General features: G+C 46.3%; 1 protein-coding gene across 1 annotated transcript; it reads right to left on the bottom strand.

Annotated features, from left to right (window-relative positions):
• Window positions 1–15,502: 15,502 nt before the first annotated feature.
• Window positions 15,503–26,789, bottom strand: LOC114498715 (protein NipSnap homolog 1-like). Its single transcript, XM_036029955.1, is given in 6 exon segments — window positions 15,503–15,917; window positions 15,919–16,171; window positions 16,174–16,299; window positions 16,302–16,597; window positions 23,153–23,363; window positions 26,603–26,789. Coding segments are annotated over 6 exon segments (1,488 nt in total).
• Between the last annotated feature and the right edge of the window lie 388 nt (window positions 26,790–27,177).

Below are 27,177 nucleotides of genomic sequence, written 5' to 3'. Positions count from 1 at the left end.
AAGATAATAACCACCCTAATAGGTATGAAGTTTGATGTTAAGATTAAATTGCTTCAGAGCTTCCTATGTGTTTTTGTTTAATATCTTTATTTTAGGTGTTTCGTCTCCACTCAGATGCCAGGCCACCCTTGTTAATTCTTGGCTTGCTGCAGTTTACCTGTTCTTCCTTTCTTAGTGGCATTCTCCAGGTGTGTTGAAGTAGGGCTGGTGAAGAAGGACACCACCCAAGTTGGACCCTGGAGTCCAACAGGGTGCTGAATTCTCTATTGCCTACAGGTCCCCATCACAGGGCCATGAGCATGGGAGCCCTGATGGCATGTGGATAACCTGTAGACCCTCAGAGAAATCACACACAAATAACACATGCCATCACAATGCCTTAACCCAGCAGTACCCCCAACCTAGTGAGCAGTTTTGTCCCCCAGGGGACATTTGGCAATGTGCAAAGACAGTTTTTAGAATATTAATTTTTAGAATTGATTTTGGGGAAGAGAAAGAAAGATCAATTTGTTGTTCCACTTATTGTATTTATGCATTCATCGGTTGATTCTTGTATGTGCCCTGACTAGGATCGAACCCACAACTTTGGTGTGTCGGAACAACACTCTAACCAGCTGAGCCACCCAGTCATGGTTAAAAGACATATTTTTTGTGTCACAACTGAGTGAAGGGGACAACCGGGGGTGAGGGTTCCATTAGTATCCAGTGAGTAGAAACCTCAAATGCTGCTCCCACAATGCACAAGAGGTTTCCATCCCCCCACACCCACCCCACACACAGAAAGAACAATCTGGTCTAAAATATCAATGGTATCCAGGTTGAGGACCCTGGGTTAAGTTGAGTCAGCAATCAGTGCCCTCTACTATATGTTCCTAACCCACATGTCCAACTACTGCTCCTCAGCGTGCACTCCTGCTTCTGTCAGACAAGTCCCATCCCTACTCCTAAATCTGCCTTTAAAATTTTTTTAAAGATTTTATTTGTTTGTTTAGAGAGAGAGAGGAAGGGAGGGAGAAAGAGAGGGAGAGAAATATCATGGCCGCCGCTCATGAGTCCCTAACTGGAGACCTGGCCCACAACCCAGGTACGCCCATCACTGGGAACTGAACTGGCGACCTTCTGGTTTGCAGGTCGTTGCTCAATTCACTGAGCCACACCAGCCAGGGCTAAACCTGCCTCGCTCAGTTCTGACCTCTGTGCCTTTGAGCACGTGGTTCCCTCTGCTTGGAATATTCTCCTACACAACTATCAGGACTCTGCCTTTTATTCAAAACTCAAACAGCTCCTCTCCTGTAAGCCTGTCTTCAACTACCTTGGTCACAGTAACTTCTCTGACCTTCCTCTGAAGCTAGGGAAGCTATTTCTCCCTTGTGATGCCTGGTAGAATGGCTATTGCATGGTATCTGGGGTGTAAGCTCACCCAGGGCAGGAACTGGAGCTTACTCTACATACCCGGATATCCTCTGCAGTGTTTAAGGCTCTCTGTACATAGTTGAGTAACCACCCATCTATATTGTCTGGTTTCCCCTCGCTGTTCCATTGAGGGTTGTCCCTATACTAAAAGAAAAATTGTTAAAAGGTAGAAAATTTGGTTGGCTGAGGCCTGGGAAAACTTTGATGTGATAGGATTTGATGTGCATGACCTACGATGGGAATTTTGTAAATTTCCAGCTCATTCAATTAGATAAACAGCTACTGATTCTTCATGCAAAAACCCTGTGATGACATATATGACTAAATAAATAGTGTAACGCTGTTTACCAAGTTGTGTGCATGCCTGGCAGCAAAGCAGCAGGGACCCAGGCTGACATCCTTCTTCATTTTCCCGGTGCCGGAACGACAGCGTTGTCTACCTGGAGGAGTGGCCCAGGCGCGCCTTCAGGACCCTGTCACATTTGATATTCCCTCCCAGTGTACTGCACTGTTTGTGCTGAAAAGGCTCTGTGTGGGGGGTGGGGGGTGGGGCGAGGGCAGGAATAGGGATCTAGTGCCTACCTTGTTACAGTTGTAGTGAGGATTAATAATGCAAATTGGCTGGCACAGTGTGGTATTTTGCTCACCTTACAATAAATGTTATTTTTCTCTGCTTCACTTTCCTTCTCAGCCAACAATGGTATGATAACATTAGTAATAATACAAGATAACAATATTATAATACTCTGTATTTTTTATATGCATTTGAGTTTCTTCAGTCCCTATAAAGTGTTGCATTCAATACCCGCGAGGAATGAGCATCGGAGACTTTCAGGGGTTCAAAGGTGTTATTTTATTGGCCGAGTTTAACCTGCGCAGGGGCGAACTCTCAAAGTGTCCAGCGACACAGTGCCCACAAGGAGCTGCAAACGAGAGCCGCACGAGCGCTTACAACTACGTTCTTATATAGGGGAGGGCAAGCAAGCGTTATACAGAAGCAGACGTGGCAGTTAGCAATTTGTTTACAGAGACCGCGCGTGGGAATTTCAAACCAAGCATTCTTGCATAAGGCGGGAAGGCAGGCTGTTTGTTCATTAACCTAGTAATCTCCTGGCTCTAGCTAGCTAGTTTTCTATTTTCTCATTAAAAACTACAAAGCACTGCTTATCTAGCCTACCCAGGGGAGAGCGTCTGCTAGACACGGGATGTTTACTTAACTGCCCTGTGTCTCCCTTATCATTTCCTTTTAGCTACAATGTGGTTCTTGTCTATTAGAGGAAATTTAGTTCTTAATTTCCTTATTCCCAACATAAAGTAGCTGAAGAAGGGGTTTTTAATCCCACTTGTCAGATAAGGAGACAACTCCAAGGTCAGAGTTGCACTGAGGTAATAGAAATAACATGGTTACAGTTTCGCAGAGGTCCTATCTGCAAATCTAAAAATGGGTTGTTTTCCTGTAAACCAGCCTTCCTTCCCTACAATTTTTTCCTTTCTCTTTTTTTTTAAGACTTTATTTTCAGAGAGAGGCGAAGGAAATGAGAAAGAGAGGGAGAGAAACATGATGTGTGAGAGAAACATAGATTGGCTGCCTCTTGCACACCCCCAGCTGGGAACCTGGCCCACAGCCCACAACCCAGGCCTGTGCCCCAGTTGGGAGTCGAACAGGTGACCCTTTGGTTCACAGTCGAATGCTCAACCCACTGTGACACACCAGCCAGGGCTGTTTTTTCTTTCTTTCTTTCTCTTTCTTTCCTTACAGGTGGGTGGGAAGAAACATTATGTTCCTATACATTCTCTCCTTAGGCAATCTCATCCCCACATTGGTCTATAATTACCACCTATACATAGATGATTCATACAAAGATCTTTAGAGCTCTCCTCTGAGCTCCAAACTGGTACATCCAGCTAGTTGCCTATTCATCATCAACCCTTGAAGTTCTCAAATGCACTGTAAATTCAACAAATGCAAATCCAATCCTGTAGTTCTCTTGCTTAAAACCCCACAATTCTTCCCATTGTTCTGAGACAATGGGTGACACTAACAGCCTCCTGGGTTGTGTGTCACCCAGCCCCTGCTACCTCTCTCACAGCACCTTGCACCAGCCCCTGTGGGGACACATTTAGGACCCCAGAATTGGTATGCAGATTATTTTAAGCTGAAGACATGTGGGATTTAACAGATGCAGGAAAAGAGCCTCCTTGGAGCTTCCCGTATCTGACTAAAAGAAGAATCTTCTGGGAAATGAGGCTGCTGCAAACCCCCTCTTCAGGGTGGCTGTTACCCCTAGGAAGGAGACCAAGAGTAAACCAACCAAAACCCCCCTCCTGGACAGTTTTATAACCATGAAGAAGGTGGAAAGACTACTTGTACCTGCATGAACAAGCATTATCACAGATTTTCTTACCTCCCACTGTTCTTCTAGAAACCTCTTTGTCTTTTCTAAAGAAGCCCACTTATCCTGTCCATAGTGGCCCTTTCCCCACCGCCCCCATTGCTTTTTACTATTAAATTAAGTAGATAAACCTCTAACTTTAGCCATTTATCGAGCTCCTTCTTTTGTAGCTCAATATGCATTCATGCACGTGAATATTTTTTTCTCCTGTTAGCTTAATTCACAGGCCTCCAGCACTGAACCCCAGACAGCAGAGGACAAGTTCTTCCTCTCCGACACCCTCATGATCCTCACGGTCCTACACTGGCTTCACTTTAGTCTCATAATTGCTCCTTCCATAGATCTCTGCCCGCGCGCTTTTCTTTTCCCAGAATGCTTTTCCCTTTCCTCAATACCTATTCACTGTTACTGATTTTCAGAACTCAGTTCAAACAGCACCTCCCAGAGGAAGCCTTCTTTGACCTCCCAATTTTAGGCTTTCAGGGCATCCTGCAATTTTCCTTTGCAGCACTTGTTACAGTTGCAATGAAAATTTGTATAATATTTGATTAATGTCCACCCTCAGTGTAAGCTTCTTGGTGGTAGGGGTTCTGTTTTTGCTCACCATTGTATTCTAAGTTCTTAGCACAAAGTAGGCACTGAAGAAAAATGAGTGAATCAATGTCTGAGTAAAAGGTAGAGGAGAAACTGCACATGTGACAGGCTAGAACCACTCCACGCAGGATGCTTCTTTCAAACCAGGGACATGTGGAGCCTGCACATCACAAGTCTTTGAAGGTTAGTCGTGTAACTGGGGCAAGGCAATCTCAAAATAACTAATGCTAGTGTGGGCAAAGTGGTTACTCTATCGTGGCAACTGTGCTGATCATGGATTAAATGACAGTTTACTTGAGAAAGGTTGACCCAGAAAACCATCCTGCAACATGCAACATGCATGAGAGAACCAGATCAAATCTAAAAATAGATCCATCACTGGAACTGGAAGCACTTCAGTGAGAACCCAGGCTCTCTCCTTGCAGCCTCTCCCCTTATGGAGCCTTTTACCCTTTTTGTTCACCTACGTAATCCCAGGACGGTAGTGCTGACTTGTGATCAGGTTTACTGCTTTCATTTTAAAATGAAAATTAGGACCAGACAGGCATCGAGACTTCTTCCATATCACCCAGGTAGCGTCTTGCAGAATCAGAGCTCAGACAGGGACTTTCTGCGTCTCCTCCACAGTGATGCTGGGGTCTGACATCTCCTGGGTGCTAGGCATCTTAGAGGCTGAAGATCTGAAAGATTTATGTTCTTGTGGGCCATTCTAGTGGGAGGCAGGAGAGCTGGGTTTATTTTCCAATCCCGTGGTTCCCTGCCAAGGGTTTGGGTAGGAGTATCTGGGTAAAGCCTCTCAAGATCCAGGTGAAGGACACCTGGAATGGAGAACAGCCTCCTACAGTGTGAGGGACCAGAGTTTGGATTCTGGGAGTGGTCTTAGCTCTGCCACCTGATTGCTGGGGCTGTCACTTGAACAACACACTTGTCTCCCTAAACTTTTGTTAACCCAGTTAATAAGCCTGGCTTCAAGCTATTGTGAGGCTCAAATGAAGTAATGTGCTAAAGACCTTCAGCGCAAGGTCTGGCATCTGGTGGTCAGTAAATGGAATTTTTGTTCATTTCTATTCCAATTCAAACTCATAAACATTTGTGGGATGTGTGCTTTAAAGGCAAAGTAATTACTTGGGAGGGGAAAACAGCCCTCCTTCCAAGTGTCACATTCCTTCTTTAGATATGTTAATATATTAAATCAGGGTGTAGTCAAGTCCTGTTGGCCAGCTGAGCCTTTTTCAGTGACTTTGCCTATCTGTTCTCAGATCCATTAGTCACAGAGCTTACAGTTCACCAGCTGGAGCTATCTTAGTTCCTTCCTTCTCAAATTCTAGAGTAATTTATCTCTGTAATGCCCCATCACTGACAGCCTACTCATGATTATAAGAGCTTTGGAGGCTCTGACTATGATAAGATTGAAGGGGTCCTCTTTTAAGCCTTTGTGACTATGATATAAACATATTTTTAGTTGGAATGGAAATATTTTGATTTCCTGAAATCCCTTGTCTGCCTAAAAACAGAGCCTCAAAAAAATAACTTAAAGGAACTCAATTGTCATAAATCCCCTTCCCGGGTACAACCCTAATCTTTGGAGAGAAGTCAACACTATGGCCAGACATTGTCACAAAATTATCATCTCTCTCATTCACTCTCTTAAGAGCCCACTTATCTTCCCATACCAGGTCCTTCTCCCTCTGCCCTTCATCTCTATGGTGGGATATGGCACAAATTCTAGCCACTCATTTGAATCACATTGCTTTGTGAACTCCCATACAAACCTGATTAAAATCTGTCTTTTCTCTTAATAATCTATTTTGTCAGTTTAACTTGCAGGCCCTCAAAACTTTAAACCTAAAAGGGGAGAGGGCAAGTTTTTCTTCTCTGACAAGGTCATGGTACCACTGTTACTGTTAGTATTTAATTAATTATTAACTTTTTAAATTTTTTAAAATATATTTTATTGATTATGCTATTACAGTTGTCCCATTTCCCCCTTCACTCCCCTCCACCCTGTACCCTCTCTCCCACCCATGTTCCCCCCCTTTAGTTCATGTCCATGTGTCATACTTGTGAGTTCTTTAGCTTCTAATTATTAACTTTTTAAAAAGGGGAGAGCAAAGGGACTTAGACATTGAGCTTAATAAAATGGGGAGCATGAGCCTGCTTGCTTAGCCAGGAAGCTACAGATTCACACCCCAGGAAATTACAGTATTGCTCCACCAAGGGGATTAACACTCCTCCCTCCCCCCTCCCATACCGGATTGTTGGAGATGCAGGGGGAGGTGCTGGACCATGGAGGCCTGTCAATCTAATTAGGGGGTGTACACCCATGCAAAGCCTGTGAAAGCTTGGGAAGTTGGTTGGTCATTTTGAGAAAACTTCTGGTCTTTCTGAAATCCAAGCTAAGACAATCCCAGGGGAACAGAGAAGCTCCCTCTCTTGTTTATGCTGCACTCACGCCATGCACTCTGTGTCCTCTCTCCATACCCACGTGGCCTTGGCAGCCGTGTGGCCCATGGCTGTTCAGACCCCACACACTGGTTATTTATTTATGTATTTATTTATTTTTAGAGAGAGGGGAAGGGAGGGAGAAAGAGAAGGAGAGAAGTGTTGATGTATGAGATAAACACCAATCAGTTGCCTCTTGCATGCTCTACAACCAGAGACCTGGCCTGCAACTCAGGCATGTGCCCTCACTGGGAATCGAACCCTTGACTTTTTGCTTTGTGGGATGACGCCCATCCCACTGAACCACACCAGTCAGGGCTATCAAAGATTTTAAAAATTGTTATACCCAGTTTTGTAAGGTTCAAGGATGAAGGATATTTTTGTATATTTATGTGATAGAATTATGTACATCTATTAATATTAAAATTGTGAAAGAATATTTAATGTCAAAGGAAAATGCTCATATTATAGTAATAAGTTAAAAAGTAGATTACAAAATAGTATCTCTAGTGTAATTCAATATTTAAAAGAATATATGGATAGATTATACACATTTATACCACAGTGCGAACATAGGAGATTGCAAGCACTTTTAACATAGTATCTGTGGTTTCTGTATTTTTCAAATTTTCTACAATGACTATGGTATATCTTTTGATTTCAGATAAAAAAAATAAGGCAAAACAAAAAGGAAAAAATATTGTCTTGTTACTCCTGTTAGCCCGCTAACCAAACTCAATTCTCTAAGCCAATACGGAAACAGATAAAGTGTTAGTTCAGTGGTTGTTAATCCTTCCGGATGGATGGAAGCATGCTGTGTTAGGTGAACATGACTGACCCAGTTACTCTCAACAAATTGATTTTTAAGAGTTTTCCTAAGTTTAAAATACCCTTGCCAACCAGTAGCAACTGTAACACACACTTCACTGGATGGATTAGAAGAAACTTGAGGTTTGTCCCTGCCTTCAAAGTCCATGTACAGTCTTGCTCCAGAATTCTTATGAAATGGTTATGTATCATATCCAGTAGAGGAGTCCACTCTTTATTCTGGAATGGTTGGTTACTGTAAGAAATTAACCAGTCATTCCATTTTTGTCTTCCGCAAGTAGTACAGGGCCAGGGCCACAGAAGGGCTAAATACTTTCAGAATGACTGATGAATGGATGAATAATGTGGTTTCACTTAAAAGGACTCTTTCCTGGCCATCACTTTGCTCTTCTTCTCACACACAACGCTCCACATGTGGCCAGTCCAGAAGGGTCATCTACTTCCTTTTCGGGCTGGGACAGGGTAATCATTTGCTTCAAACGACTGGGTGAAGAAACATCTGCTATCAATCAACTGAAACAGAGGGCTGCGAAGGGCTTTCTCTGCAGGAGCCAGGGCTGGAAAGGACTTCCAGCGGGCTCGCTGGGGTGGGCTTGGGATGATAGCTACCTTGCCTGCATACCAAGAAAAGTGCCCAGGGGGGAATTTTGTGCTGTGGGACTTCCTGCAGTTATCCAGAGCTATGCAGTTGATTTCATTCTTACAGAACACAGGACTCACTACTTCACTGCCCTGTGACGACAGGGCATACCACTTCCTGAGGAGTTCTGTGGGGAGGAGACGGGACAGGAAACATCATTTACAATAACTCTGAAGACAACGTAGATCAGGCTTCCTTAAAAACTGGAAACAGCCCAGTTGACCATCAACTGATGGATGGAGAAACAAAACGTAGTCTACCCATATAACGAGGTATTACCCAGCCGTATAAAGGAACAAAGCACTGAGTCTTGCTACAACGTGGATGAACCTTGAAAACATTATGCTATATGAGAGAAGCCAGACACAAAAGGCCGCATATTGTATGATTCCGTTTTATATGAAATATCCCAAGTAGGCAAATCTATAGAGACAGAAAGTAGATTGGTGGCCACCAGGGGTGGGTGGAAGGGAATCACAGGACATGGCTCCTAACAGGTACAGGCATTCTTTTGGGGGCGATGATGATTTTTGGAATTAGATAGTGGTGATAGTTGCACAACCCTGTACTAAAAAAAAACATTGAATTATAGACTTTAAGTGGTGAATCTGATGGTACATGAATTTATCTCAGTTTTTAAAAAAGAAAATAATGATACTGTAAAAAAAACCAAACAAACCCAAAATCAATACGATTCACTGTCACCATGAGTTTCCCATTGTAGTTTTTTTGTTGGTTTGTTTTGTTTTCTTTTTTTTTAAAGATTTTATTTATTTATTTTTAGAGAGGGAAGGGAGGGAGAAAGAGAGAGAGGGAAACATCAATGTGCAGTTGCTGGGGGTCGTGGCCTGCGACTCAGGCATGTACCCTGACTGGGAATCGAACCTGCGATGCTTTGGTTCGCAGCCCGCGCTCAATCCACTGAGCTACGCCAGCCAGGGTGGTTTGTTTTGTTTTCTTATCTTCACTTGAGGACATGATTATTGATTTTAGAGGGAGGGGAAGGGTGTGAGAGAAACACTGATGCAAGAAACATCGATATGTTGCCTCTTGTAAGCACCCCGACCGGGGACCAAACCAGCAACCTAGGCATGGACCCTGACAGGGAATTGAACCTGTGACATTCTGGATGCTCCATCCAATTGAGCCACACTGGCCAGGGCAGCCATTGTAGTTTTTTAAATGGCTAAAAGCTACCATGACTTTGAACATTCAGCATTTCATATAACATGACAATGGCAACAGATCTAAGAAATTGATGGAAAATGTAGGTTTTACCAGATTTTTTCCATTAAAGTTTATAGGCACAGATTAGAGTTCAGATTCAAATTGAATGGTCTAGCCAGATGACTTTGGAAGCTGATAATATGTGCATTGTCCCCTAGCAATTGTGATATTCCTTCCCAGTAGAGGGGATTGTCTCCTTAGACTGTAAGTTACTGAAAGAGGAGGACCATGTTTTCTCCAACTCTTGTGTTCTCCATATCTACCTATGGTCCACATGCAGAACATGCAGATAAACTTCTTCCCTAATTATAGGAGAAAAAACTGCAGCTCCACAAAATTCAATGCTGAGTTTGATCTACTTAATTATTTTTAAATAAGTGGAAGGAAATGGTATTTCCATCTCCCTTCAAAAGGCCAGGGCACAGAAATTAGTATCAAATGTAGTTAAGGAAGTCCACAGTTCAGTTACTAGGAATTTTTGCTTTTATATTCTTTGATGGGGCTGATGTATGCATTTTTTAAAAATTAATTTCTTTTATTGTTGTTCAATTATAGCTGTCCCCATTTTTCTCCCAGTACTCTCCCCCTGCCTTGCCCAGCCCCCGCCTTCCACATTTACTCCTCCCCCCACCCTGTTGTCTTTGCCCGTGGGTCCTTCACACATGTTCCTTGACTTGACTCTTCCCTTTCTTTCCTCCGTTGCCCCCTCCCCGATCCCTTCCAGTCACTGTCAGTTTGTTCTTTCTTTCCAAGTCTCTGGTTCTATTTTGCTCACTTGTTTATTTTGTTGATTAGGTTCCCATTTATAGGTGAGTTCATATGGTATTTGTCTTTCATTTCCTGACTTATTTCACTTAGCATAATACTCTCCAGTTCTATCCATGATGTTGCAAAGGGTAGGAGTTTCCTATTTCTGCTGCATAGTATTCCATTGTGTAAATATACCACAGTCTTTTGATCCACTCATTTACCAATGGGCACTTAGGCTGTTTCCAGCACTTGGCTATTGTAAATTGTGCTGCTGTGAACATTGGGGTGCATAGGTTCTCCTGAATTGGTGTTTCAGGATTCCCAGGGTATAATCCCAGCAGTGGAATTGCCAGGTCAAAAGACAGTTCCATTTTTAGTTTTTAGTGGAAATTCCATACTGTTTTCCACAGCAGCTACATCAGTCTGCATTCCCACCAACAGTGTGCTAGGGTTCCTTTTTCTCCACAGCCTCTCTATCACTTGTTTTTTGATTTGTTTATATGGCCATTCTGACCAGTGTGAAGTGGTATCTCATTATGCTTTTAATTTGCATCTTTCTGACAGCTAGTGATGCTGAGCATCCTTCCATATGTTTGTGGGCCCACTGTTTGTCCTCCTGGGAGAAGTGTCTGTTCAGGTCCTTTGCCCATTTTTTGATTGGATTGTTTGCCTTCCTGGTGTGGAGTCGTATGTGGAGCCATATTTTGAAGATCAAACCCTTGTCCAAGATATCATTGGCAAATATGTTTTCCCATATGGTTGGATCCCTTTTCATTTTGCTGATGTTTTCTTTAGCTGTGCAGAAGCTTTTAAATTTGATGTAGTCCTATTTGTTTATTCTTTCCTTTATATCCCTTGCCCTAGAGGACATATCAGTGAAAATATTGCTGTGTGGAATATCTGAGATTTCCTTGCCTATATTCTCCCCTAGGGCTTTTATGGTGTCATGACTTGTATTTAAGTTTTTTATTAATCTTGAGTTTATTTTTGTGTATGGTATAAGCTGGTGGTCGAGTTTCATTTTTCTACATGTAGCCATCCAGATCTCCTGATGTATGCATTTTAACTTTCTCCTCATCTTTCTACTTTTTGCTACCTTTGTGTGTCTTTGTGTGAGATCCTCTTACCTCAGTACTCTCTAATGTATGGCAAGTTCAAGGTAGCTGTTAGCAAAAAGCCTCAGTTCCTTGCCACATGGACCTCTCCATTGGTCTGCTTGAATGTCCTCTCAACATGGCAGCTGGCTACCACCAGAGCAAGTGAATCAAGGGAGCACAAGGTGGAAGCTGCAATGTTTTTTACGACCCAGCCTCGAAAGTCACATTCCATCACCTCCTCTTATCCTATTGATCATGCAGATCATCCCATGGTGTGGGAGGGGACTATGGGAATGAGGCTATTACATAAGCTATAAGATAAGGGGCAGTTTCAATTGAATTAAGTTGGAATTCCCCTCCATATTCCCTAACACAAACCCTAAATCCTTAAAAGAGTCATAATGTACCTGTTTGAAGAAGATCCAGGGGAATGAGCAGGGATTATCTTTTTTTAATTGATTAGAGAGAGGAAAGAGGAGGGGAGAGAAAGGTATCAATTTGTTCTTCTACTTATTTATGCAGTCACTGGATGATTCTTATATGTGCCCTGATTGGGGATCAAACCCACAACCTTGGTGTGTGGGTGAGATGCTCTAACCAACTGAGCTACTTGGCTAAGGCCATGAGCAGGGATTAGATAGAGGGAGGAAAAGCCCCTAATGATAGTTGAAAGATTGGGACTCATCCACCAGGAAAAAAGGAAAGGGTTTGATTGGAGTTTATAAATCAGGAAAGGGCTGAAGGAGAGCCTATTTTGCCAAATTACAGGAGAATAAAGTGGGGTTCCCATTTTAAAGCCAGAAAGTTGGAGGAACATACAAAGCTGCCCTCCAATGAATCCCAGTCCTCTGGGCGATCCAGTCAGAATGTAGACAGCGCCTTCTGAGGTGAGGCAAAAAGTTCAGTGTGGTTCCTCCAAACTGCTCCTTGGCAGTCTCCCTAGGTTTGAAACTCTGCCCTGAAGGTGCCACGCACACAGTTTCTCAAGTGCCCACGAGTCCTGGTCCCAGGTGGTCTCATTAGGAGGAAGCAGCAGAAGGGATCTGGGCAGCTCATTCTGCAGCTGTTTTTTTTTTCTCTGTTGTTTTGGTTGGTAGGATTGGTCCTGAGGTTTCCAGGGTGGGGCTGTCTCACTAGGCCAAACCAAGTCTAAGGATCTGGCTCAGGTTTGGGATGGGGCTGAATCTTTTTCTTCCACATAGTTGTGACTTGAGAGAGCGGAGTTGTTACAGGGAGGGATGTACGTGTGTGTGTGTGTGGGGGGGGCTGGGAGATGTTTGGCCCCTAAAACTCCAGTTGTTGTTTTTAGTCTGGATATTGTAGAAAAATTACTGCCCACTGAACTATGCCGAGGTTGTACATTTGTGTTTATATTTAGTATAAATATAGCTGATCCAAATGACTGGTGAGCAGGAATGAAATGTTCAGGAAGAAAATTAAAAAACGCTTCCTTTCCCCAAATTTTGGCTTCTTCTGGCCCTTCTCCAAGTTACGTTCATGTGTGACTTCTGTGTCCCAGAACAAAGATGGAGGTGTCTGTGCCACAGGCAGTGACTCGGTGCCTCTCCAGGTCGGCAAGGCATGAATCTCTGTATGCTGTGCTTTGGGAGGACTGCCTGGTTCTGAACTGGGAGACTGAAGAGCCCTGGGCTGGTCATAAGAAAGTCCTGGGTTTGAGTCCTGCTTCTGTCTCTAGCCGGCCTTGCAAACTCGAGCAGGCCTCTCTGCTTCTCTGAGCCTCAGTTTTGTCACCTAAATCAGAGGTGATACGATCTGTCCTGTCCATCTCATGGGCTGGTGGGGAGAACTGACTAGAAAATGAAGGTAAAAGTAGGATAGGTATGTATGGTATTATTTTTTATCAGATATTAGTGAATAAGTACATATCAAGCCATCACCACCAAGCCATCAAGGGTGCAACCGCCTGCTGTCTGTCACTGAGCCTTGCCCATCTGATTAGAATGGATGCTTGTCACTCTCCTCTACCTGCCATAATAATGGCTCCAAATCACAGGGTATCTGGCAGGGCTGGGGCCGGGTTTTACACACTTTTGCAATTTGGGGATACGCTCCTTAGGAAAAGAATGTGAACATGTGCCTTGGGCCTCTCCAAAGTCTTGGAAGGGGCCCATGTAAGTTGAAGACCCTGAAGCGTCTTTAGCTGCAAGATAATTCTGCCTCTGGCTTCCAGATGTGATGCATGTCTGAAGGCTGAGCATCTCTGGGTTCCGGCCAAGGCTCAAACAACTTTTCTTCTATGTATCTTTTGGATTGGAAATTTTCAGAAGCCCTTCCAGATACCGAAGCTGGATCCCACCATGACATACACTGAGCGGCCTGTGTCTGAATGTTTCTTGGCCCACTTAGGGCCGGCTCTTCCTCTGAAGACGATCTCTACCCCGGAAATCCTTGCAAGGCCTCAAGCCAAAGCCCGTAATTCAGGGTCGAAGAAATGTGGCCCGGACATGGGCAGTGACAACCTCAGCTTAAAACGGAGCTCCTGAGCCCCATGTAGATTCCTTTCCACCGTGTGCCCTTGAATACAAGTCTTGAAGTTATTCCTGAGTGTCACCTAATTGTCCATCAAGAATCTGCTATTGCTGAACTTCTTTGGAGTCATTTATGTTTCCAAGTAGGAAGAGGTATGTTTGCTCACCACTGGCAGAATGAGCTGGCCTTAGACTTGGCCAGCAGGGACTTTTGTGGATTCTTCCTGGCTCTCCTAAGGGTCTGGCAGCACTGACAAGAGATCAGGCCTAAACAGCTCCCTCACCCCGGACTTGGCCAAAGGCTTTGCACCCCTCACATATCCAGGAAGTCCCTAGACCCTGACACCTGCCCCACAGTCCCTGTTCATGCTATTTCCTTTCTCCCAAAAAACTGTCCCTCTGGCTGACCTTGCCTCAGAAGTCAACCTTTGGTTCCCTCTGGCTCACGTATCTCCAGCAAGCGCCAGTCTCAGGTGTGCCCACACCTGCCTCTGTGCCCCAGGTAGAGCACCAGTTCAGCCAGGGCAGAAATCCTGAAGGTCCATCCAAAACCCTTACATTGGCAGAGTCCAATAAAGTGGGGTGAGGGTGTGCCTGTGTGTGTGTAAAGAGCCCACTGTGCCCTGGACAGGCTTTGCTCTGACCCAGTCCACCCAATGATGCTAGAAGGCAAGAAAGTCAGAAGCCTCAAGCCACTCTTACTGTCCCGCTGGGCCCAGGCTGACGCTCAGACACTAATTAATGACTTCAGGGTTTTTTTTTAAATAGTAAACATTTAACTGGTCATTAGCAACTCCAGCACAAGTTTTCCTGAAAGGGAGGTAAAATCAAACTGCCCAGAGTTTCATGAGGTGTGGGGGGGTGTCACTAAAGAGGTCACCAAAGTCACTGACCCCATTCCGCAGTGGCCCAGTAGAACAAGGGTTGGGCTGATAGATTGGGAAGAGGGAGAAAAGGGATGCAGGGTGAGGGAAATACAGGCCCTGGCACGTATCTTTGCCTACAGGAAGGAAGAGGGAGGGCAGGAGACTCCCCTGGCACAGGGAAGGCTGGAACTACACATTCGAGTTTTCAGCCTCATTATGTAGAGGGAGACGGATGAGCCTGTTTCCAACCATCTTAAAGCAGGAACCCCTCCCACATGGTCCTCTGTCATCTCTGTTCTACGTTCCCCATTCTGTAATCCAAATTCTGCAGTTCAGACCCAAGTTCTGAATTCTAAGTTCTACCTTCTGGGTTCTTGTTCCTGTTCCATTCTGTTTCCTGATGCCCAGATCCTTTCCAGCACCCTTTTCCCAGCCTTTCTGGGTGAATTAGTTGGACCTCTTGCTGACTTGGCTAACTTTAGGGTTTTCCTTTACTTCTTGTGACAGTTCTAGGCTTTTCCCCAGTGGGAGGGGCTTGGTTCAGACTGTCTAATACATGGGTGGCTCAGTAGAGGCCTGGGAATTCCGGAGAGCCTGCCCTGGTTTAACCTCTTCCTTCCTACCCACCTCTAACCACTAGACACACGACCCTTTTGCAACTGAAGCTAAACGGAGGATTTCCATATTGATCATTGGTGAATGATGGCCTTGAGATGAGGAATCTTAGGGGGAAATGTGGGAAGCCATAAAAGGTTGCTGTTCTTCATTCAGAGAAATTAAAGACTGCTCCAGCACAGGCTAGGGAGTGGGTGGGGAAGATGAGAAGCATCTGGGCAGAGCTGCAAGTCCTCGGAACCCTGTCATCCTTCAGTTTCTCATTATCTGAGCTGAGCACTAGTCCCCAGAGTCCTCCCAGACTGGAGAGCAAACCGAGACAACAGGACCAGGAGCTCCACTGTCCACGGCTGCCCTGAGGTTGAAGGGGAGTGGCGGGGAGGCAGCAGCAGCAGCACTGAAGAAGTGAGATCTTCAAAGGGATCATGATCTGAGATTCCACGTGGCACATCAGGGGGACTGTGCAGTAGACATTTTCATCCCAACCTTTCTCCCTCCAAGGAGCATATCGAGTCTCCTCCCAAGACGGCAGGTTTTTGTAGGCCCAGAGAAGGTGCGTAACAGAGCTCTCCCATCTGGGAGAAGAAGATGCCCACTGCCTCCTGGTTCTCCTGCTGGCACTTGATGGCCTCAGCCCAGTTGTTCCCCAACTCGATCATGGCTCCTGGCTTGAGCTTGTATGCCCTCGATTCATAGGTGTTGGGGCCCGCTCTGGGCTGCGGCTCATTCCAGAAACTGAACTCGAGGGGCATCTTGTTTCTCCTGGACAGTAATATCTGGCTCTGCTCCTTTTGCGACTCCAGGTACTCCTTGTTCTTTTGAGCTTGCTCGTGCAGTGCACCAGGGCTGGGCAGCCGCCTGAGAATCGCCAGAGGCGCACTGCCTGCTCCAGCTCCTCACAGCCCGAGTTCCAGGTGCCCATGAATGAGCAGGGGTGGTCCCCACCAGGTGAAACGTGGACAGCATGGCCTCCGTCAGGCTGCTGTAGGCATCCAGGCAGTCGGGCTTCACATTGTGAAAATGGATTTTCTAGAGGTCGCTGATCTCCTTCTTGGACAGCAGGGTGGAGTGGGCGTCCTTCTGGGGACCCACCTCGTTGTGTGCAAAGAGGGAGTGGAGCAGGCTGCCTTCATTGTCCTTGAAATAGAAGCTCGCCACGATGCAGCCGTGGCTCCTGCATTGTGGGGCCCAGGGGCTCCGCAGCAGATTTGTTGCGCAGGTGCAGAGCCATGTTGGAGAGCTGCTTCAGTTTTGTCAGTGGTTAAAATACCTAACTATGTCCCCATTGGTGGGTAAATAGCTATAGTCTCATGTCCTCAGAGTGCTCTCTGCCAGCCCAGACCCCTTAGCCCTCTGTCACACCCCTTATGACCTTCCTATGATCCACAAAATAAAGGGTTACCCTTGGCCAACTAAAAAGGACCCTGCTTCATTTCGAAGGCTTATGTTTGCCCTGACTGGTGGGAGTCTGGCCATACTGGTGATTCAATATTCTGAGTATCACTTCTACTTGGGCTGACATTGAGCCCCCTCTTTCATAACTAAATGGGCCCCCTGTGACCTGGGTCCTGACATGAGGTCCCAGATCCACTCCTCTCCCTGGCAGTGTGTGCCTGCTGGCACCTTGCCCCAAGGACAGGGGTCTGAACAGTCTCCCCAGGAAGGAATTTGCAGCCCTGAGGCCCTGCTACCTCTGACAGATCACTCTGGAGCTGACCTCTGAGTGGCCCCAGGTCTCTGCAACCACACTGCAGACCCCTCCCTGGGCTTGGCCACATCTTCTGGCACTCTCCTTAGGTTCTGCAGCATCTCCACACTGACAGGTGGTTCTGGTTCAGATCCCAGGCTTCCCCAGCCTGCCCTGTTTCACTGTAATTAATTGGGCTGTGCCTGACAGTGTGTTCAGGTGAGGAATCGGGAGGGGCAAAGCATAACTTCCACCACCTTTAAATGTCCCATCCCTGCCCATTTAAAGGCAGCCAACTAGCCCGTATACACTCAGCTTGTACGCTGGGCTGCATATGACCCTTCCCTCCTCCTCACCCCCATTCCCTGGGAGCTGGGTCTCAGCCAGTAGCTGGGCAAAACTGTCACTCTTGTAGCTTCTTCCTAGCCCTCGCAGGGGCCTGGCAGAAAAACATCATACAGATTGACGTGAAGGGTAGCTGAATGTGTTGTTCTTAAATCTACCCATTTCCCACCTGCCTCATCCCCTTTGGATTGAAAATAAGACCTGAAGAGAGGAACAGAGACTTGGCACACTAGTACTGTATCTGAGGAATTCGCGTGGTGGATATCTGGGAGGCAGTTTTTACCTCTGAGGTCTGTTAATCACATCACGAAGTACGGTCTGTTTTGCGCAGGTGTAAGAAGCAGCTTATCTGAGATCAAAGAGTACTAAGGAAATAATGATCACTAACACTTTTTGAGTGCGGAACCTCAGCAAGGCATTTAGTTAAGAACTTTGCAACCGTTTTCTCATTTTCTTCTCCAAGCCACAGATTGCCACAGAATTTCAGATGTGTGAGCTGTCTGAGGCAGAGGCCGCAAGTCACAAAGCCAACATTCCTTTCCCCTTTCCTCCAATGTAAGAGGGCCCTGAGTTTATTTGGGATGGCCATGTACCCATAGGAAAGTCTACACTCCCCAGACTTCGTTGCAACTTTGTGACTGTGAAGGATGAAAAAATATTTCTCTGCCCTTCTGGGTTCTTTGAGTAGTCTAATAATTAATTTAAGACAGTGTAGAGGCTAAAAAAATATTAATAGTTTTTCTCCCACCTTCTAAGGTCTTCTGGCTGGACTAACTATCAAATGAACAGAGATCGATTAATAGGAGAAATCGAAGTTTAACACGTGTATGGGAAGTTCACATAAGCATGAAAATTCCAAAGACAGTGAGGCAACATTGGGTATATAAGACATTTTGGGACTGCAGTGGGGGGAGGGGTGGGAAATGGTTATTAGATTTTTTGGAAAAGATTTTATTTATTTATTTTTAGAGAGAGGGGAAGGGAGGGAGAAAGAGTGGGAGAGAAACACTGATGTGTGAAAGATACATGGATCACTTACCTCTTGCAGGGGGACCTGGCGTGCAACTCAGGCGTGAGCCTGGACTGGGAATTAAACTGGTGACCCTTTGGTTCACAGGCCAGCACCATATCCACTGAGCCACACGGGCCTGGGCTGGGTTATTAGGTTTCAGAAGTGCAAATGGGAGATTTACAGAAGTTGAAGAAGAGCGCAACACATGTGGCAGGAAAATCCTTGGTGGGTGACTCAGAGGGTATCTAGCTAACAGGCACTGGCCTGAGGCCCTCTTACATTCCATACTTAATTCAAATTAGGCTAAAGCTGCATCCTACAGTCCCCTTCCTGACGCAGATTTCTCTGTCTGAATCTCTTGGGCAGGAAAGTGGGGGAGGGCCAAAGTTTCTTCTGAGTCTAGTTTCTTCATAAACGGCTTAAAATCAATATCCCAAAATGGCAGCTTCAGGTGGCAAAACTTTGGTCCCTTCAACAGGTTAACAGAAGAAAACAAATTTAATTACATACATACAGGGGCCTCACAGGCACGAAAGGGTCCAAGACAGGCAACCGGCACTTTTATGACTTCCTGAGTTAAGGAGAAGAGGGTGGGGGTCTGAGGCTTCCAATGGAAGGCAGACAATGCACAGGCAGGTGGGAAGAGCCAAGGTTTGGTAAACAAAGGTTTGCCTCACCACTGGCTGACGGTGAGTCACAGACAGGACTTTGATCTCCCAGACCTGCCCAGCTCCCCCAGACCACCACCGCTCACCCACATTCTTTGCAGTTACTTCTTGCAGTTACTTCGTATAAAAGCTCTCTTTCTGCTTTAGGTCCTTTATCTAAATTCTGTTAGGCAGTAAAGGGGGAGATAAAAAGAAAAACTTCTGTTTCTTAAAAATAATCAGCCTAGTCCTGGGCAGTGTGGCTCAGTTGGTTGGAGCATTGTCCCATAGACTGAGAAGTTGCATATTCAATCCCCAGTCAGGGGACAAGGATGGGTGGTGGGTGCAATCCTCAACTGGGGCGCATGTGGGAGGCAACTGGTAGATGTTTCTCTCACATTGATGTTTCTCTCTCTCTCTCTCTCACTTTCTCTCTCACACTCCTCTCTCTAAAAACCAATAAAAAATGTCCTTAAATAAGGATAAAAAGTAAAAATAAAAATAAATGAGCCCTGACTAGTGTGGCTCAGTGGATTGAATGCCAGCCTGCAGACCTAAAGGTCACTGGTTCAGTTCCCAGCCAGGGCACATGCCTGGGTTACAAGCCAGGTCCCCAGTTGGGGGGCGTGTGAGAGGCAACTGATCTCTGGAGACATCAATGTGTATTGCCCACACACTGATCTTTCTCTCCCTCTTTTTCTCTCCCTTCCCCTCTCCCTGAAAGTAAATAAATGAAATCTTAAAAAAATTATAATCAGCCTAAAATAATCCTTATGTCAAAGAGACACATTTTGGGGTGGCAAAATTTGCTCCCTTAGATGACTAAGTTTTGGCAAAGAGGTTTAAATGGAAGTGTTTAAGACTTAGGCTTCTTAAAGGGAATGGCATTCTTCTGCCCCTCCTCCTTCCTCCTTTCTGCTGCCTGGAATTCACATGCTTGGCGTGAGTTCCAGCAGCCACGGCGAACCTAGAATGGAAGCCACGCGCGGTGGGAGAGAAAGACAGAAGGAGTCCGGATCCCCATGGAGACCTCACAGCCGCTGAAAACAGCCTGCCTGTTTAAAAAACGTGTGTGTTTAAGTTATTGTAATCAGTTTCTATTTCTTAAAGTTGAACAAAATTCCTAACTGATACAGGATCTGAGAAGTCAGTTGAGATAAGATAGCAAGAAGCTAGGAAAATTCCTTGGCAAGTGGAGTGAGGAAAGAGAGAGAAAGCTGAACAAACTAGCCAAGCAGTTTACAGCCAGACACAGGGAGCCCTGGGTGCCTGTCAGTGGAGGGACTGGCAGTGGACCTTGCCCCTGCCGGGGCGGCCTTTCCTCCCCTGGCGTGTTGCTGCTCATGCTGTTTAGATCCCCTGACCTTTCCTTCCTGGTGATAACAGCTAGGCCTCAGTTGCATTTTAGATTCCAGCCAGGAAAAGCAGCAAAACCAGGTGGGGGACACCAGGACCAGATGTGATGACTAATGACCCCTGCCCTGGTTCAGACCAATCAGTAGAGACCGTGACCCTGAAAGGGCACACCTGGAAAAATTGATGAATATTCCACTGAGATCCTCCCCTAGACTCCCAACATTTAAAGGTCTTCAAAAAATGAAGGACCCAGCATGAGTTCTGCCTCCTTCCCAGGAGCATGTCTGTGCCTCCCCCCACCCCCCCACCATCATACCTCACAGACACACATCTCCTAAACCCTAAGCAGGAGTCTCCAACTTCCGGGCCATGGACCGGTACAGGTCCAGGCCTGTTAGGAACTGGGCCGCACAGTAGGAGGTGGAACTTGAATGTAATGCTCTTGAATCATCCCAAAACCATCCCCACAACCTTGGACCATGGAAAAATTGTCTTCCATGAAACTCGTCCCTGGTGCCAAAAAGGTTGGGGACCTCTGCCCTAAGGGTTCCCACAAGACTTGCAACCAGGGGAACAATGGGCAGCAGCAGCTTGTCCTGGGGTTAAACCCCCGAACCTGTCCCCAAGGATCCCTTTCCTCTGACTCCCCAGTGAGCTGACAGCAGCCCAGCCTTGGCTCACTTCTTCCTGTTGTGAAATCTTACCTGCACGAAGTCAAGAACTCACACACTACTGGATGGCCTCAGGTAGGCCTGCTCCAACCTGGTCCCCTTACGGGCAACATAGTGATTCAACAAATGCCGCCAGGAAAACGGAATATCCACATGCAAACAGTGAGTTGGACACTTATCTAACAACATATACAGACATTAACTCAAAAGGGATCAAACGTGAACGTAAGAGTTAAAATTATAAAACTTTTAGAAGAAAACATAAGAGAAAAGCTTCAGGACATTGGATTGGCAATAATTTCTCAGATATAGTATCAAAGGCACAGGCAACAGAAGAAAAAATAAACTGGACTTCATCAAAATTAAAAAGTTTGTGTGTCAAAGGAAACTATCAAAAGAGTAAAAAGGCAACCTGCGGAATGGGAGAAAATATTTGAAAATCACGTATCTGATAAGGGAATAATATCCACAATATAGAGAGAACTCCTAAAACTCAACAACAAAAACCAAACAACCCAATTCAAAAATGGGCAAAGGACCTGAATGGACATTTCTCCAGAGAAGATATACAAATGGCCAATAAGCACATGAAAAGATACTCCACATCGCTACACAGGAGGGAAATGAAAATCGAAATCACAATGAGCGGTCACTTCACATCCATTAGGATGGCTGCCCTCAGAAAAACCACAAACCAGCGTTGGCGTGGACATGGAGGAACTGGAATCTCTGTGTGCTGCTGGCGGGACAGAGCAGTGGAGCGGCAGCTTTGGAAAAGAGTATGGAGGCTCTTTGAAAAAATTGAATGTAGAATTACCATGTGATTTAGCAATCCCAGTTCTGGCATGCATACAGAAGAAGTGAAAGCAGGGACTGGAAGAGATATTTGTACACCACGTTCATAGCAGCATTATTCACAACAACCTAAGGTGGAAACAACCCAACTCTCCATCAGTGGATGAATGGATAAACAAAATTTGGTATTTCCATACAACTGAATATTATTTAGTCTTATGAAGCAATGAGATTTGGACATATGCTACAACATGGACAAACCTTGAAGACATTATGCGAAGTGAAATCAGCCAGACACAAAAGGACAGATATTGTATGATTCCACTTCGTGAGGTGTGTGGAGTAGCCAAATCTGGAAAGACAGAGTAGAGTGGTGGTGACCGGGGATGGGGTGAGGGCGGTCATGGGAGTAACTGTTTAAATGACTATGGAATTTCCATTTGGGATGATGAAAATTTCTGGAGACCAGTAGTGGTAATGGTTATCCAACAATGTAAAAGTACTTATTGCCACTGAACTTACACTTAAAATGGTTAAAATGGTAAGTTTTATAGCATGCATGTTTTGCCACAATAAAAATATTAAATAAATCAGGAAGTACAACGCTGTTGACAGATGAGCTGAAAACGTACTTGCTCTGAATTGCACAGCTACTGGAGTAGCCAAAACAACCAAACCTGTGAACCTAGCACTGGGTCCTAAGCATGGCCTCATGCACCTCATTTGGTGGAAGGGGTACAATTACCTGCCCTATCCCTGCATTCAATCACCTGCCTATCCCTGCATCCTAGAACCCTTTCCAACCCTTTGATTACCCACCTGGGGCATTTACCATTAGGCTAAACAATTCTCTCTTTTGCAAGGGTGGGAATAAAGAGTTGGGGGTGGGGCTCTGGGACTGAGGTCCAGCCTCAGGCCCTCTCTATAGGGGGATGAAGTTCAGGACACTTGTTCCCAGTGCAGGGGAGGAGCACAGTAGCCCTTTCTTCCAGGGGAATGAGGAATTCTGTAAGAATTTGTCATCTCCCTCCCATTCCCAACATTTCCCTCTCCTCACACTTTGCCTCTGGCTATCAGCTGCTGGGGCCTCTTGGGTATTTGGTATTTGACCTTCCAGGCTAGATTAGAAATTATCTGAGGGCAGAAATCATATCTTCTTTGTGCTATGCTCCCTCACCCCAGCATCAGCCGGAGCCTGTCACCCACGGCCCAGTACTCTGCTTTCAGGGAACTTTTGCTGGCTGCTTCATACTCCCAGGCTCAAATATCTAGTCAGAAGGCGCACCTTGGAAATGCTTGGAAATGCTCCTGGTTATCCTCCAGGTAACTGCAGAGGCCCAGGAAGGCCAAACCTTGGGAGAGATGTTGAAAAGTTGGATGGGGTCTAGCAGTGGGCAATAGTGTCAGAGCAGGGTCGGGTGGTGGGTAGTGGGTAGCTGCCACAGACCTGGAAGACAAGCCTGAGAGTCTGGTGAGGTGGTTCTGAAAGGTGTCATCTAGGGAACGAGCCACATGTCAGGGACAGGTTAGCAAGACTGACTCTAGGAGGCTTGTGGCCACCTTCACACCCGGAGCTTCCATTATTCTGGTCACATGGCAGGCAGGTTTCCCCCAGCCTTGCCTTGACTCCCTCTGTGTGTCCAAGGCCAGAAGGTGATGGCAGGAGAAGAAGAACAATGGTTTATGAAGTGCTGGCCGACAGTCACTTGCTCCATCACCAACAGATCTGACAAGAGCTAGTGACTGTCCTCACCCTCCTCCTCCTGCCCTGGGATTGAGCCTCTGGGCCACAATCAGTTTCCATCTCTAAACAGAGAATTGTTTGGAGATGTATAAAAATTACACTTGCTCCCACCAATCTCTCCTGTACTCTTCTAAGGTCCTGTCAAGCAAATTTGTGAAAGATTTTGACATGGGCAAAGATCCTTAGACACCTTTTCAATGGAACATCAGGGGCTGTCTACACTGAGTCGTCAGAGTCTGCAGGGATTCATGGCCTTTATCGTCATTATGATGTTGCATCTCTGTCATAGGGACGCAAGGGAAGAGGCCAGTGTTGCACCTTCCTTCCTGCATCCTTGATTGCCTATTGATGTGTCTGGGTTTTGGGTTCTCCAGCGAACTGGCTATAACATCTTACTGGTTCTCTCACGAATGGATGAGTTAAATGAAGTCAAAGGCTTCATTTTATATTTGCGTAAGGGTCATGGTTTTACCTTTTCAAAAAGCGTTCTTTAAGTTTTAAATATTTGTCTTGTGCTTAAGCTAAAGGGATGGAGAAAAGGAGAAGAGGAGAGGAGAGGAGAGCAGGGAACTGGGCAGGGTAGAAGAGTGGGACAAGAGAAAGAGCAAAGAAAGGAAAAGCCAAGAGGGGAAAGATCAAGGGCAGAACGGGCAGGAGAAACAGGGGAGGGAAGAGCAACATAGCCAAGGAGGAAGAGAAAGACAAGAAACTTCTTGTCCTGCAAACATACAAACACTCTCCCTTTGCTTGAAGGAAAAGTCTTTATATTGAGTCAGCTGTGAGAGGCCCTCTTGGTCCCTCAGTCCAAGAAGGAAATTGTTTTCTGCCTCTGTAGTCTCCCAGATCACCAGTTATATTAAGCCAAGATCCCTTGGTGGCTGCTGTCTAAAATTTTTCCACTCCCCACCCTTTTGAGTCAGATTGCAAAATAAGGGCATTTGGCAACTTGGACTCTTTGAAATCAGGCTGCAAAGATGTGGACCAGCGCTCTCAGGCCCCGTGGAGCTGGGCAGGGTCCCCATCGAGGATCCTTCGGAGCTGCCAGCTTGCTCCTGTAGGTGTTTGGGCACTAGCCTGACCTCCTGGGGACACCACACAGTGTTCCCAGGCCTTTCCCAGGCAGCAGACTATGGCTGCTCCCATGTGCCATGTCTGGGGTTAGAAGCAGACCCTTTGCCTTGAAATGTCTCTATTGGCTGGGTACGGATCTGAAATTTAGAGAGTCAATTATCATCATACTAACGAGCCCCTTCATAATATGTCCTCGATAAATTTTTCCAAACTAATCTCTTGCCACACCTGCTATGCATCCTGCACTTAGGCCAGGTCAGCCTACTTGCCACTACCTGAAAAAATGATCCAGGCCCCTGTGACTTTGCTCTTGCTGTTTTCTCTGCTTAAAATATCTTTTCCCTTTCACCTCCACCTGGTGATATCATACTTATGCTTTCCTTTTATTTTCAGGCAGAGTGAATTATTTCGTCCCTTGAGCCTTCATGTAGACTTTTATATACATCTGAACTTAGACACAACACTCATCACTCTGCTTTGTAATCACTTGCCTGTCTGCCAGTCCGTTCTTCAAGGGCAAGAGCCCAGGTTTATTCATGGTCTGTCCCAGTACTTGGCTTAGTGCCTGGCACATTCATTCAGTCATTTAACAAATTTATTGAGCACTGACTATGTGCCAGGCTGTTTTCTAGGTGCTGGACAGTGAACAAGACTGATGAAGCTCTCTGTCCTCCTGGAGCTTGTGTTCTTGTTGGAGAGGCAGACAACACACAAATGAACAAAATAAATAATATGCCAGGCAATGATAAGTGCCAGAAGAAAATCAAGGTGGCTCAGGGCACAGAGAATGATGAAGGGTGTTATTTGAGACAGGATGGTGAGGGAAAGCCTCTCTTGTTAACGTGACAGTTAAATAGAGACCTGAAGGAGGTGAGGGAGTAGGCCATGTGGGTGTCTGGGGAAACAGCCTTCCAGGCAGTGGGAACAGTAAGTGCAAAAGTCCGGAGGTGGGAGTGTGTCTGGCATGTCCAGGTGACACCTCAGGCGACACCAGAGAGGTGGCTGATGTGGTCAGAGTGGTGAGTGACAGAAAGAGCTGTAGAAGGGGAGCTCCAAGAAGTAGCAGGGGCCAGAGAACTTAGCCTTCAGGCCCATGTAGAAGCTTGAGCTTTTGCTCCAAGTGAAATGAGAGCCATTGCAAGGATTTGAGGAGAGGAGAGAGAATCTAACTTAAATTTTAGAGCATTTATGATCGGACGTGACCTCCTGGCTACACTTTGAAAAACAGATTATCCATGGTGGGCGCTCATGGAGGGCAGTGGTAATGTGGGACCAGATGCAAGTGGCCTTGGAAGACGATGAGAGCTTGTCTTTGATTGAATGTGGAATGGCATTGTCTGCTCTCTTTAATCGTTGTTCTCCTTCTCTTTCTTCTCCCTTAGAGAAGGGCCCCGGCTAATGAGGATTTTCTGCCCACGGCGCTGAATGAGCCTGGAGAGACCACACAAAACTCACGGGAAATGAAGAGACCCTGGCTCGCTGAGAGAGACTGACCTTTCCTGTAACAGTTCACCCAAAAAGTCAAGGCAGACTTCCTGGAGGAGGGAATTTCAGTTTCCCAGTGACTAATATAAGCCAAAGCATGGCAGGAAAAACTAGCTTTTCACAACTGCAGCACTCTGGCTGTATGACTGTTGGCTCTGAGTCACCTTCAGGGTGGCCAAATGAGCACTAATAAAAGCTTGCCTGAGAGAAGGAATGAAATACTTTCCTTCCCAGGCACATATGGTATATCCGTAATGTTGAAATATCCAAATTAAAATATCCTTGAAGATGGCATCCACCCCTCCACCCCTCCATTGCTATCCCAACAAAGATCTCTAATGGATTTTCAGAGAAGGCGGTCCCCAAAGTGCCTTAGGGGAGGGGACTTCCAGGAGAACCTCTATTCTCATTACAAAAAAAGGCTTCTATGTCTACCTCCCATCTCCAGGGAGGAATTTGGAGAACACCGACTAAGAGGGGGCTGCAGCAGACAGCAGGGTTTCAGGGGCGTGCCCGCCGCCTGGTACCGCACCCCACGGTGCAGTGGAGCCCGGCGTACGGCAGAGGGCGCAGAGCTCCCGAGCCCGGAGCCCCGAGCCCCGCTCCGGCCCCCCGGGCACATTCTCTTCCAGCCGCGCTAGCCCCGCGCCCCACCGGCGGATTGCTGGCCCAGCCTCTGAGGGCCCGTGGGCGGGGTCAGGAAGCGCCGTACTAGGCTATTCCTCAGCCTTCCCCAGGCCCTGGTCCCTGGCCTTGGCCACAGCCCTTTCCGGTTAACCTACTCCCCGGCCCCCAGGCAGTCTCGATGCGCCACACCCTTCGTAGGCCAACCCTTTCCTCCCGAAGTTCCTTGCCTTCCAGGTGTGGCCACTAGGGAAGGGTGGTGGTCAGGGTGGGTCGTGTTCGGGAAGTTGTGGGCCTTGGACCCTGGAAGGGAGGATTAGAGGTTTTGTAGAAAGAAGCTGCAGGTGAGAGCTCTGAGCAGATTCATCCCGAACCTCGCCCTTGGC

Source organism: Phyllostomus discolor, chromosome 6 (genome assembly GCF_004126475.2).
Source record: "Phyllostomus discolor isolate MPI-MPIP mPhyDis1 chromosome 6, mPhyDis1.pri.v3, whole genome shotgun sequence".
NCBI lineage: Eukaryota > Metazoa > Chordata > Mammalia > Chiroptera > Phyllostomidae > Phyllostomus > Phyllostomus discolor.
Note: the sequence above shows the minus strand (reverse complement) of the source record. Positions and strands in the feature narration are given on the sequence as shown.